This window comes from Gymnodraco acuticeps, unplaced genomic scaffold (assembly GCF_902827175.1).
Source record: "Gymnodraco acuticeps unplaced genomic scaffold, fGymAcu1.1, whole genome shotgun sequence".
Lineage (NCBI taxonomy): Eukaryota > Metazoa > Chordata > Actinopteri > Perciformes > Bathydraconidae > Gymnodraco > Gymnodraco acuticeps.
In genome coordinates this window covers 538,421-552,061 of record NW_022991216.1, presented here as the reverse complement: position 1 = coordinate 552,061, position 13,641 = coordinate 538,421, and the positions used below count along the sequence as shown (strand labels likewise).

General features: G+C 37.5%; 1 protein-coding gene across 4 annotated transcripts in view; it reads right to left on the bottom strand.

The window, feature by feature from the left end:
- Positions 1 to 13,641, bottom strand: part of arhgef28a (Rho guanine nucleotide exchange factor (GEF) 28a) — a 62,512-nt gene that overhangs the window by 14,855 nt on the left and 34,016 nt on the right. For all 4 annotated transcript variants that reach the window (XM_034238836.1, XM_034238838.1, XM_034238837.1 and 1 more), the window contains 16 exons: positions 11,734 to 11,869; positions 11,369 to 11,424; positions 11,194 to 11,254; positions 10,971 to 11,085; positions 10,761 to 10,876; positions 9,939 to 10,079; positions 9,090 to 9,340; positions 8,879 to 9,004; positions 8,312 to 8,429; positions 7,935 to 8,189; positions 6,777 to 6,853; positions 6,451 to 6,629; positions 6,070 to 6,161; positions 5,785 to 5,970; positions 4,649 to 4,884; positions 3,455 to 3,502 (listed from right to left, as the gene is read on the bottom strand). In XM_034238836.1, coding sequence (XP_034094727.1) covers positions 3,455 to 3,502; positions 4,649 to 4,884; positions 5,785 to 5,970; positions 6,070 to 6,161; positions 6,451 to 6,629; positions 6,777 to 6,853; positions 7,935 to 8,189; positions 8,312 to 8,429; positions 8,879 to 9,004; positions 9,090 to 9,340; positions 9,939 to 10,079; positions 10,761 to 10,876; positions 10,971 to 11,085; positions 11,194 to 11,254; positions 11,369 to 11,424; positions 11,734 to 11,869 — 2,193 coding nt within the window. The remainder of the gene's footprint in view (positions 1 to 3,454; positions 3,503 to 4,648; positions 4,885 to 5,784; positions 5,971 to 6,069; positions 6,162 to 6,450; positions 6,630 to 6,776; positions 6,854 to 7,934; positions 8,190 to 8,311; positions 8,430 to 8,878; positions 9,005 to 9,089; positions 9,341 to 9,938; positions 10,080 to 10,760; positions 10,877 to 10,970; positions 11,086 to 11,193; positions 11,255 to 11,368; positions 11,425 to 11,733; positions 11,870 to 13,641) is intronic.

Below are 13,641 nucleotides of genomic sequence, written 5' to 3'. Positions count from 1 at the left end.
AAGTGCACGAGGTAAAGCAGCAAGCTAGCTAGCTGGATAACTGGTTTGTTAGCTAGCTTGCTAGATACGGTTAGCATTGAATACTGGATAATGGAGATCATTAGATTATATTACATTCAATTTAACGTTATTGTCATTGAACACAGTACACCGAAATTCAGTTTAAATTCAACCAAAAAATGCAAAGAGTAATTCAAGTGCACGAGGTAAAGCAGCAAGCTAGCTAGCTGGATAACTGGTTTGTTAGCTAGCTTGCTAGATACGGTTAGCATTGAATACTGGATAATGGAGATCATTAGATTATATTACATTCGATTTAACGTTATTGTCATTGAACACAGTACACCGAAATTCAGTTTAAATTCAACCAAAAAATGCAAAGAGTAATTCAAGTGCACGAGGTAAAGCAGCAAGCTAGCTAGCTGGATAACTGGTTTGTTAGCTAGCTTGCTAACAAACCAGTTGCTTAGTTTTTGTCCATGATCATATGAACACATTTAAGAAATTGTCTGCTTTTATAGTGTTTTTAAGGCAATAGCTTATTGTGGAAATGTAGGTGTAAGGAGTCCTGCTTAGGGACACACACGACAGATACAGCCCTCTACGTTGTAAACTACCTGCTCTGTTGCACATGCATTGTGCTTAATTGTCTTTGATTTATTGCCCCTGCTTTAGTTTGAAAACATCCACATCAAGAGGGGGTGCATCCTGCGAAGCATCGCGATCTACCTCAACGAGGATCCAGACTCTTTTTTTAAGGAGTATCAGGTATGTTTATCACAATATGTTTTCAATGTATTGGTTAACAGTGTTACCCACAATTATAACCACCATTACTTACATTTATAATAAGAAAATTATATGGCACACAACCCTATCCCTGCTTACATCTAAATATCTTATCACATATCATAAATACATGCAGAAATAAATAAATCTATACATTAATATAGGAATGAATATATGTAAGAATGAATAAATACAGAAATAAAAAAATAATAATAAATAGATACAGAAGTAATTTCATCGGGCAAGTGTTAAAATAAATATAGAAAAAAGTGAATTAATACATTTATACAGATATAAATACATCTATAAATTAACATAGGAATACAATTGATAAATACAAATGTGAATTAAAACATGAATATATCTGGAAATAAATACAAATAATAAATGAATGCTGAAATAAATATTTACATTTATATATAAATACATCTATAAATGAATAAATAAATATGGACATGAATACATATGTAAGAACTTATAAATAATTGAATAAATACATAAATAAAATAATAAATGCTGAAATATATTAATCAATAGATTCATGTTTAAAAAGGTATGTGAATGCAGCAATTACTAAATTGTTAAAGGAATAATTACATAATCACATAACAAGGAAATAAATTATTAAAGAATAAATAATCAAATACATATCGAAATAAGTAGGTAAATGCATAATTAACTACAGGAATAACAACAAATTACATTATTAAGTAGGGACGTAAACAAATAATACCTGAATTAATAAATAAGATAACGTTGATAATCAAACAGAACATACAGGAATATATCTTTATAACTTATTTATGCAAACATTTTCTTACAAGCTTAATTTAGTTCTGTGTTGGAGGTCCTAACCTTCTCTGGTATCACTCGGACATTTTTGTCCAAATTGGTAATTTTTCACATCAGATTTGGCTATAATGATTTTGTGTTTTTTCTAGATACTTTTTGGAATTTCAATTTTTCTAATCGGTCTCGAATACACTGTACAAATTACCCTAATTGTCCATTTAAAAAATGTTCCCACACTTCCCAAAAAGTGTGGGGGAAAAATATTTAAATATAATATTTGTATCATATCATTTTATCATTCAAGTTTTTGAAAGTGGACATTTTTATCCTGAGTGGCCAAATAGGGTAGTACATTTGAGTGATACCAGAGGGTTAGTCTAAAACTGTTTTGATCAATTAGGAGAGCCACATAAGTAAATCTGCTTCTATAAAATGTAGTAATTCAGGTTTTAGTTAACACATATGTTGTATGTTTGTGTCTTTGTTCAGGCCTCTGCCTCTGAAGATGCCAAGAGGGACATGGCAAACACAGTCATGGGCATATACACACTTCAAAGAGATGTGGATGGGCAGCCAGAGGACGTGGGAATTGTCATCGAAGGCAATATAGTCATGGACAACTTGGGCAGCGTGATTGTGGGGTTTGTCATGCTATTGGGACTTATTTATGCCCTGGATTTGAGCTTTCCGGACAACCTCAAACACACCTTCGAGTTCATGCAGAAGGTAGTGATGAATCTGGATGGGCACAAGCTGAATGGTAAAATCGAAAGTCTGAAGATCAAGTTGTTCGATTGAAATGTGAAAAAGAAGTGACTCATGAGTTCATTGTTGTCATTTTATTCACGAGTTTCCTAGTCAGAGCAGATTGAGCCGTTATATCAATCATTTGTTCTGTGCTTTTCTGTATTTGTTTCAACACACTGTAACACTATTTCCATATGTTGGTGTTTGCAGTGCACTCTTTATGTTATGTGTTATTGTCCTGTTAGAAGAGCAGTGCATACCCCTGTTATATTGTATTCATTGTATTTGGCAAAGGGAGATTTGTAAGTTAATTATAGGAGTTCCATTTCTCTGCCATTTTAAAAATGGTATTATCTTTCAGAAATGTTTTTCATCTTTCAGTGTGAATTCATTCATTTTAAAAAGACTGTATTGAATGGAGGATTGTTTTGAATAATGTGAATTTAAAAATAAAAAAAACTAAACCATGTTTTCTATCATGTGTAACACATTTTTATTAAATTATATTTAACCTCATTATTTCATTTTCAATTAATTAAATAGGATTTAGGTGGACTAGCATTATTTAAATTCATAAAGGTAATGTTATCATTTTACTTAAACTCTATTTGAAAAATTTGAGTTGGACTAACTCATTTACATTATACTGCATGGATGCCATTAGTTTGAGTTTGTGCCACATATATTTATTGGATGGAAAACCTGCCAACAATAAAATTGAGTTAATCCAATGAGTTATTTCTTTGAGTGTATCGCCCTCATGCAAATACGCACATGTTCTCCTTGCACACATTTACATGTTATCAGCAGTGTGTCAGTGTGTGTGGAGAAACATGGTTCCTCCTATCTCTATAAGCAGGAAAATGATCAGTGGGATCTCGCTCGTGCTGCTACCTCTGGCTTCAAACAGCTGAGCTCAGCGATGGTTCTCTGTTTACTGGAGCTGGAGTGTACAGGCGTATTAAAGCCTTTATCTGACTGAGAGTGAGAATAACAAAGCAAGTGTGTGTTCTCAGGGAAGGAGAAGGGAGGTGGGCTTGTTTTCAGACCTGCTGATTGGATAGTAATATGGATGAGGGCTGTGAGCGGGATAAAAGGTTAACTGTATGTTAAATAAGTCACTCACCTGCAGACTGTAGAGTAACTGGGTCAGGCTCTGGACACTTAGAGCAACCTGTTCATGGAAAGAGAAAATCAAAATACCACATGTATATTAACCGGCAGTGTTTTAATGCATGATTTAATAATGAGTTTTACAATCTACTCATCTACTCAGATTGTTCCACTCATGCCCATTTTAAACCTAATTCCTGCAACATGTGCGCCCCCTTGAGGCCACCTGTTGTCCCCTCACACTGTTTTGGATTAAATGAACGCTCTGCAGTCGACAATAAAATGATTCTCACTTCTCAAAGTCTTTTACCTCACAGGTCACAAAAAGCTGCAAACGGAAGCACAACTGCGGCATAGTAATTGGAATAAGTATTCATATACATTTGTAATGCCTGAAGGAACTAAATGGACTTCTTCCTTTATTATGAGCTTATCAATAATGTATCACATTAAGACTGAAATGCAGTTCTAATAGACCGTACTGAATTATTAAAACAACTTTTGGCAATCTTGAGCCACACATCTGTGGAGAAATGGAAAGCGCTGAGGTTCAGATGCAGGCTATAATGACCTGTAATACTGCTGTAGCTACAGTGAAAAACATTACATCATATTGCTCTATTAACTAATAAATCCACAACCGTTAGATATTTTACAAGGAGGTCATACAACAATCACTGTACGCTACATGATGTTATATATATCAGCAGCAGTAGAACTACTAATAACAACTTATAAAAAAATTAAATGTGAAATACTACAGTGAATGAACACTCTGGTAAAGTAAAGGCCTTGCATTTAAATATAGTTCAAACTTAACATATCTATCAAGATATACTTTGAACACCAACATTAAAAGTGCTTATTATAAAGAATTTCAGTATAATACATATTGATGCTTTAATGTGATTATCACTTTAATATTGCAGCTTATGAAGATAGAGCTGCCTGTAATTGCTGCATGGGTTGATTCATTTATACATTACATCATAAGTTATTAGTCGTCGACTATTGGTTATATTTTATATTTATCAAAATCTTTCCAAAGTAACATGTAACTACATCTGTCGAATCAACGTATTGTAGGAAAACATTGAATTTCTCCCTCTGAAAGGTAGTGGTTAAGAAGTATAAAGAAGTACAAGATTGATATACTTAAGTTAATAACAAGTACCTGAAGTTGTACTTAAACCACACCAGTTTGTACCTTTAAGTCGATGTCATTGCCGTCTGGTTTTGGCAGCCCACACGGGGCCTGCAGCAGGGAGCCGCCGGTCCAGCTCCCCTCTCCGGCCCCCGGGGTCTTAGGTGAGGCCTCAGACTCTGATGGGGGGGGGGCAGGAGCTGCCGAGCTGACAGGAAACACTGAGTCTGTGTCAGAGTCCGGGCTGGGGCTGGATGGAGAGCAGGCCTTAGAGGACAGCGTGGCGTTCAGGTTCTTAGCTGGGACACAAAAACAACAACAAGTGAGTGCACTGCTCATCCATTAAATATGAGACCGGGTTCTCCTGGAAGAACATAACATTATACTGCGGTCCTTTAAAATGTATCATGATGGCAAGAGACTGAAAAATAAATAATTGAATATTTGGAATAAAAGTTAATTTCTCTTTTGTTACAATATATCTGAGCAAAATGCAAGATACATTTAAGCCACAGGATGAATGACTCTTTAAGAAAACCTCTAATCAACAATGATGGGTTGCAAATGGCAATTAAATAAGCATGAGCTTCATTTTAAAGATAACTACCAGAAAAATGAATACAAAATAAATCAACATTAAGTTAATTAATAAATAAATAATGAGGTCGCATTTCTTTATTTGATGGAAATATTATTGACACTGTCAATTGACACTTTATGCCCCACACCAATACAAATGTTTAAGCAGTACATGAACATGTATTAGTTTATAACACATCATTATGTAGTTTTTAATACATATTAGTTTTATTATAAGTTCTATAGTTTTAAATTATAAGTGTCATATTATTACCGATGTGTTTTACCACTTTGTCATTGGTTATCTGTTTATAACCCAGCCTCCACTTATGAGTAAGCAAAGGAGGAGTGATAGTTGCTGATATTAAAATATTTCTTAATAATGTAGAAGACGTTATTATTTATGAAAAATACTATACATTAGTAACAACTTAAATATGTCCCTTTATCTGCCTACAAATACATAATAATGGGTTTTAAACTATTTGAAAATGTTTATAAGAGGGGTCAAAATAAGTGTATCTAATATTTTTCACACTTTTTTGTCCTGTGTTGTTACAAACCAAACAGAGGTGCTGTGTATGTGTGTTTGTTCCTGCAGGGTACAGTAAAGTTCTCACCCTCTTGCAGAGCTGCAGCCAGCAGCAGGGCGGCCTGCGGAGGCTCCTCAGAGAGGGGCTGGACGAGGAGCCGGGGGTCCAGCAGCGAGGCGCCCCCCCGCCCCCGCAGAGCGGAGAGCGCTGCGTACAGCTGCAGCTTCTCCTCCAGGCTGCCGCAGATCCGCTGGTCCTGGCTCAGCAGACTCTCTGAAACACAGGGTCAGATGGTTCACAGAGTCTGGTGAAATGTTGACTCGGGGGTAAAATATGAAGGAAAGGGAAGAAAAACAAAAGTATAAAAAATACCTTGTAACTTATGGATCTTCTGAATACGAGCCTCGGCAGCTCGCTTCTCCTCTTCTGATCCACTTGTGTATTCTTCTTCTTCCTCAGGACAGCTAAGCACAGAACAACAACATGTTTTCACAAATGCTGGAAAATGTAGCCTTCAATATTCTCCTCTTGGTATTTCAACATGTATATTTTCTATAAAAAAAATGTATTGCCGTTTTATTTCTATTTTGAGATGTTTACATTTTTGAATTGTTTATTTCTACTCTTAATTCCATTATGTGCAATGCCTTGTCTTTTATGCTTTTCCCAAATTGGGATCAATAAAGTATCTCAACTCATCATCTCTCCTTCTAAGTGTTCATTTGTACACACATGTAAAACAGTATTACACACCTCTCCACAGCCTCCCTGATGAGCCTCATCCAGGTGTTTCTCTCCTCTTTGGATGACGTGTGGACCTCGTACATCTCCGGCCCGGCGGCTGAGGCGCTGATCAGGAACATTCCTCTCTCTTCATTTGCTACCTCTCGCACTATTAACTTCTGCAGTGCGATGACTGGAGGCTTCTGATCCTGAAGCACATGAAAAATGGAGATGTACATTTTTCCAGGACGTGTTAATGGCCCAAGATAAAATACAACAGGTATGGTGTGAAATGATCACAGACACACAGCCGAGTTTTGGCTCTTTGAGATCAGACATAATTAATGTGTACATACCACTGCGGCAAATGTATACTTCTGGTCTTTTTCTTGCAAGAATATCAGTGCATCTGTGAGTAGGAGAGCCAAGACATCTATAGAAGGGAAAAAGCAGGAAATGTCAGGAGTTTGATCATTTACTTACATAATGTGAATGCATCTAAACAATGCAAACAACATATTAAAGGGATAGTTTGGATGTTTTGAAGTGGGGTTGTATGAGGTACTAATCAATAATCTGTGTAATAACTGCGGTAAATGTCCGTTGGTGTAGAAGCAGACAGGAGTTTTATAATGCAGGCTGAGCAGCAAACTGCTGTGGACCGGGGCATCATGAACAAATATTTTGGCCACCTCAAACCAAAACAAATCAATATCAGTTTAAGTGTACTCTTTATTTAGAATATTTCACCATTTTAATTGTCAGCAGACAGCCCTTTTCAGCGGGGGACTGAAGCCGTCATATCCATCTATTCTCTCGCCAAAGCCGAAGAATACTAAACTGTTACTTTTAAATGCAGTCCGCTGGCCTTGGAATGAGGATGGATAACAACTTCAATCCCTTTCATAGACAGACTGTATACCTGTTATACAGTAATATAAAGCAGCAAATAAATATATGTGATAAAGCATTGATTAAACTGATGTTGATTCTTATATCAATGTGTTTCCTTAGGTGGCTAAAATACTTCTGACTGCTGCCTCTTCCACTGCAGTACATCGCTTTGATTCAGTTTGATAACGCCATTTACTATAGGTATCACACGGAATAATAATACACACACTTCAAAACCTAGATGGATAGATACACATTACCCCAAATGATTTGGCATAGCAGCATATGGGCAGTCAATCTACAATCTAGAGAATAAACATATTCTCAGTAATACATACATATATTTAGAGGAGTATCTAAAGTTTAGATACTCCTCTAAATATAGGTATTTTCAGATTCTAAACATTTTACAATACAGAATAAAATAGAATACGCTCGAATATACCAATCTACTATAAACAGGGTGTATTACATACATACATACATTTGTTTTGCTTAAAACTAAAAGTAAAATATATCCTGTGAGGAAGTGTAAGTAGGCTGTAATATGTAAGTACAGTATGTGCAAATTGTTCATGCATCCCAACATTCCCTTTAATTGAACAACAGGGCAGTGTCACCTTTCAGCCGTCCGGTGGCCGTCTTCCACAGCAGCAGGCCCTGGTGTTTGAGCATCTGTCCGGGCTTCATCATGTCCTGCTTGCGGAAAGTGTGTCCATTCTTCAGTTTGGCTGCGCTGCGGTTCTCCGTGCGGTTCCACACCTCCTGCAGCCGCTGGTGCTGCTCGTACTCACTGACACTCAGGTTCACGGCTGCTATCACCTCTCGGATCTGAGCCAGGGCTCTGGAGAGGTCGGCATGCTCCTCTGTTCCCTCTGAAGGGCAGGAGGACAAATACAGGATGACCAAATGTTATATTGTGTATTCAAATATTGTAAAATGGGCTGTAAATTGACCATACAAAGATGTAGCCAGCAGAGGGCAGTATATAACTGACCTTGAGTGTATTGTAGGATCCTCTCCAGCAGCACCGGGTACTTTGTTATTCTTTGGGTGACAAGCAAGATGCATTCTGGGATCTCCCGCCGCCTCACCAAGGAATTATTACCTTGTTGCTTTAAAAGGAAAAATCAAGAGTTATGCAACATTTCCCTCAGCAGAAGGGTAGTGGTGCTTTTGTTGCAGAATGATATATAACATAAAATCAATAAAATCGTTATAAATTAAAAAAAAGGATCAAAGAAAGACGATATGGGAACTTTTGCATTTCTCTAAACATTTGTCTGTAAAACACGCAGCATAATCAACAGGTTTTAGCTTCTCACGTGCACCTTTTCACTTTAATATTTGATTTTCAAAAAGGCTTGAATAGATTTTAAACCTATTTGACCTTATTGTTTCTCTTTTAGGGCTGAGCGATGGTTGAACATATGGTCTATTGTTTTTACTGTGGACTTGTTGGTGTCCTCAGGTCTAAAACACTGGACAAACACATTTCTCATAAATTAAGCTGAAGATACATTTGTACAGTAAAATACAAAAAAGATCTGAGAAGGTTTCGTACCTTAATGAAGTTCTGAAATCTCTTGTTATGCTGCTGGAGCTCTTTGAAAAAGCTGACTGCTTCGTTGTGATGGCTGCAGAATTCTCCATACACCTGCTTCATTTTCACGCTGTTCTCGTCTGAAAACTGCAGAAAGATAAACACTCAGTTATCCACATCCTAACTCATTTCTATTGTACCCAAGGTAATATACCCCAGAAGAAGAGCGGACCTGTTGGAGCAAGACGTCCCCTACTCTCTGGATGAGGTAGTTGCTGTGTCCCTGGGGTTGGGCGGAGCTCTGTCTCCGCTCCTTCATGGCAGAGAAGAAGGCGTGATGGAGGAGCAGCAGCTGATCCAGGCAGGGGAAGACCCGGTCCAGCGCCTCCGCATCCAGCTGCACCTCCTCCCTCATGCCTCGCCGGAACACCTCGGCCATGATGTGCAGCGTCTGCAGGTGGTGCAGCTCCGTCTGCATCAGCTCTGCAGGCAAACATGGAGATGTGTGTGTCACATACAAACATGCAATATGTCCCTTACGAAATCTTAAATCCGTCACTAAATCATATCAACCAATTATCAGCGTTGCTAATTAAGTATATTTGGTAAAATGTTGAGGTACTTGTGTATGTTTATTTTCTGCCACTTATCTTTTCTTTCTCTTTTCTACTACTTATTTTTGGCAAATATTGTACTTTTCACATCATTAAATGTGTTTAACACTTGAAGTTAGCAGTTATCTTTTACAGACGTAACACGATGTGATAAGAATACCATTCATTTATTCAGCAGCACGCAGTGTCTAAAATGTGCCCCAAATTGACATATTACATAAATAAAAAAACTCTTATATATGCAAGCACTTTTATTTTTGATACTTTAAGTACATTTTGCTGATAATACTTTTGTCCTGAAGTTTAGGTATCTTTTTAAACTCAGGATGTGGTATTATTACTTTTACTTAAGTAAAGAAGCTACTTTTTGCAATCACTGCCAATTAAATGTGTTTACAGCTATCTTGAATGTGACATTCTGACACTGACAGAAACTGACACATTCCAGTGGTTTTCCTTCTGCTCACCAAAGATGACGTCCTGCCTCTTCACGGCTCGTTTCTCCTGCTTCTTGCAGAACTTGTGCTCCACAGTAAGACTCCACGACTCCGCCTCGTAATCCACAGCGTCAGCCGAGATGTCGTCATGGATACACGCATCCACGCAGTCTAGGGAGAAAAAGACATACCAAATCAGTTTTTCTTATCAAAACTGCAAGGTATTACATTTCTATAATCACAACATTAACTTCCATCTTAATGTACTTCTTTAGCCCAGGGGCTAATTATATGTGTGTTAACACATCTCAGTCCTGGTGACAAATCCTTTCTTCATTATTAACAAATAAAATATTCATATAGTTGTATCGTGATTTAAGGTAATCATAAAGGCATTTCTCCCTCCACAAACAGAAAAACTCAATTAAAGTACATTTATTTTACATATAAATACAATAATTTACATATTTATGTTGTTTTTAAGTGCTGGTTGAATAATCAGACAACAGGTTTTTATCTACCTTTTTAATAATGAAAAATTGACATCCTGTTTTTATTTGTTGATCAGGAAACACACAACTGTCATCAGCATTGAGACTAATTTCTAAGAAAGTATGCATGTTACTGATTAAAAAATACATATTTTGTATATTAAAAAAATGTAAAACACTGAAAAAATCTGATAAACAAACTGTAATAACATCTGTGTAAAAAATGTATGCAGCCAATCAGTTTTTCAACTATTTCCAATGGGAAACACGACAACATGTTTGTGCATGAGGACATACATTCCATGTAAAAACAATGTCCTTTATAGGAAACTGAAAACAATGAGCCTCATTCATCACATACCTTCTCCAAAGGATGAGTCAGTGGAGGTGGACGACACTGGAGTCTGCAGCAGCTCCTCTGATTGGCTGTTCGCCTTCCAGCCGTCACACTCTGTCTCTGAACCCTCACTGAGCCGACTGAGGAAAACACGGACAACCAATATTACCCTCAAATTGTCACCAATAGCTCCATATTAATTATATAATTTATAACGTCTGAGAGCTTAATGACCTGTCACTGTTTGTGAAAGACCCAGAGAGGAGGCATGACTCTGCAGTTTCCTTCATGACAGGTAGAGAGGTAGAGACGGGGACACACAGAGGAGGACTGTCTCTCACTGTGAAATCTGTGGACAAAAGAAAAGATATATAACAATACTCATCCCCAGAATGAAATGATACAAACAGGAAATGTCACAAACAACACCCTCGTGACCCTCGTGTTGTAAACTCACTCTGTGGGAGGGATGCTGTCTTGTTCTTCGCCGTGGTAACAGCATACTTATCCTGAAGTTTCTAAGTAATACAAATGAGAGAGGCCGGTAACAGAGTATAAACAATTGACACAAGGACAGTAGATAAAGCAGTTCAAACCACTTTCTAACAAATACATTTCAACACAATATTCACCTTTAAACACGGGGGGACAGAATCCTTACAGCCCTTATGGACGATAGCAGTGCAACCTGGGAAAGAAATACAAACATTTGAGATAATGTATGTGGTTTTTAGGGCTGTGTTTCTTAGTCAAATAAGATTTAGAAAAAATAATCAATAGTGGATTTCATTGACGAATCTGTGAAACTAATTTCTCCATAATAAATCATGCAAAAGCAAAACTTCACCAGAGATATGCTCATAATTAAACTGGAAATAAGTCCCTCAGCATGAAAACATCTTAAAGAATTACTAATCCACAGATATCTTAATCAAATCAAACCAAAACAACCAATCCAAGGAGAGGGAAACCATGGTTGGTTTTCACTTTTACTCACTGGAGCAATGCAGCAGGTCCTTTCCAGAAGCTGGTTTGTCACACACCACGCACATGTTGGGGCCCAAACAGGAGCCTGTGTTGAACCGATGTCCATTTGGCTGCCGGTCCTTGGCCTCCCTGTCCTTCCCCTTCCCCTTTGAAAACCATGCCGGAGACATGAGTAAACAAAGAGGCCAGACAGACAGAGAAACGGTGACAGCTCTGAGCCTTAACTCATATTTCTCTAAACCAGGGTGAGTTTGTATTTGCAGAGTAAACTCTTCCACATGTAGGTAGATACATGAGCCGGGACGGAATCCCCGCCTTTTGCCAAAGTATAAGAAAGTCCACCGACAAGGAAATGGAGCGTAGCATAAACAACAGATGTAGGTCGGGGGGGGGCTTCCGGTCTCTGTGCTGACTCAACAACAGGGGATTAATCATTGAAAGGAAGGAGGCCGGACACCATGTTTGGTCTGTTGCTGTGACCTTGAGTTATTCCCAGAAAACATTTCCTGGTTGTGTCTCCCAGAGTGTCCCATATTTCAAACCTGTGTCCAGACCTGGACTATTAGCCTTCACAACTGTTTTATAATGGTCATTATCTATAAATCATCCATACCTTTATTAAATAAATAAATATACATATATATATATTGTAATATATACAAACACAATTGCTGCAGAGGAGCACAAATGTCAATAAAAGCAAAACACATTTTATTTTGAGGCTAATAAACAAAGCTGAGTCTAATATAGCATGTAAAGCTGGCTTGTATGTACTGGAAGAGGACGTTATGTTATTCCTGATACTCTAATGCAGTGGTTCTCAAACTTTTTTCAATAATGTTCCCCCTTTGAAAAAAAAATGCAGCCAAGTACCCCCTGATCAGGGAAAACACAATTTGTTAAGGAAAAAATGCTTATAAAGAGGTACAGTACAGCGCTGCACCATCGGTGTCTGATTTATTAAAACAACAACAGTAACTGAGAAACACTTAAATGCTACATTTCAAATGTTTACAATCCATCACTAAATTCATGGCAAACCAATTTTAACATCATGCAATAACACTGAGACGACATTAGTTGCATTGAACTGATCTTTTTAATAAGTTGTACAATGTAGTGAAACATGGGCTTGAGCTTCACTGAGGATCTTTGTCATTCTGACAGGGAGGCAATCTGCAGTTATTACACTTCACGTTTTGAAATATGTGTAACTCTGTTAATATAAAACACACACTGCTCAAACTTCGTTACTTTTCCTAAAATTGGTATATCTATTTATTTATTTATTTTGGGGCGTGGGGAATGAAGAGAACAAAATATATGAGCATTTTATGAGCCCTCATATAAACACATGCATAATGCTGCGCTATACTCTGCGGCCACACGCCTTTGCCAAGCAACGCTTATTGTTTAGGACCTTTGATAAGCAGGCAGTGATATAATTAACTAGAACTAGCTAGATCTGATAGATTTGGACATAAACGCGAGTGAAGTCTAACCGGATGCGAGAGAGAGATCAGATATCAGATCAGCTGCTGCTGACGGAGAACACGCAGCTCTGCATGATCACAGCTCCGCCGCTGTGACGGACCGTTGAGTGGAGCAAAATACACTAAGAGTTAGACCTAACACACTTAGCTAGTTTATCTACTCTGGAACTAGCTAAACTAGTTGTAAATATATTTATTCTTTACTGTCGGGTCACTTATTACAGGTTCAGCGAGCTGCACGAGACTGACGGGCTGTCAGGAGAGGGAGAGGAAAAGAGAGCACCCCGTGTATTTTTCCCATTTTATTATCCAGAATTACTGTAAACCTTTGACCTTTTGAATAAAGTAAATCTACTATTAGTAGTTTGTTTAAATGCATTACTTGTGTTTTTTTCTTTCTCATTAACATAAAATAAATCTCACGT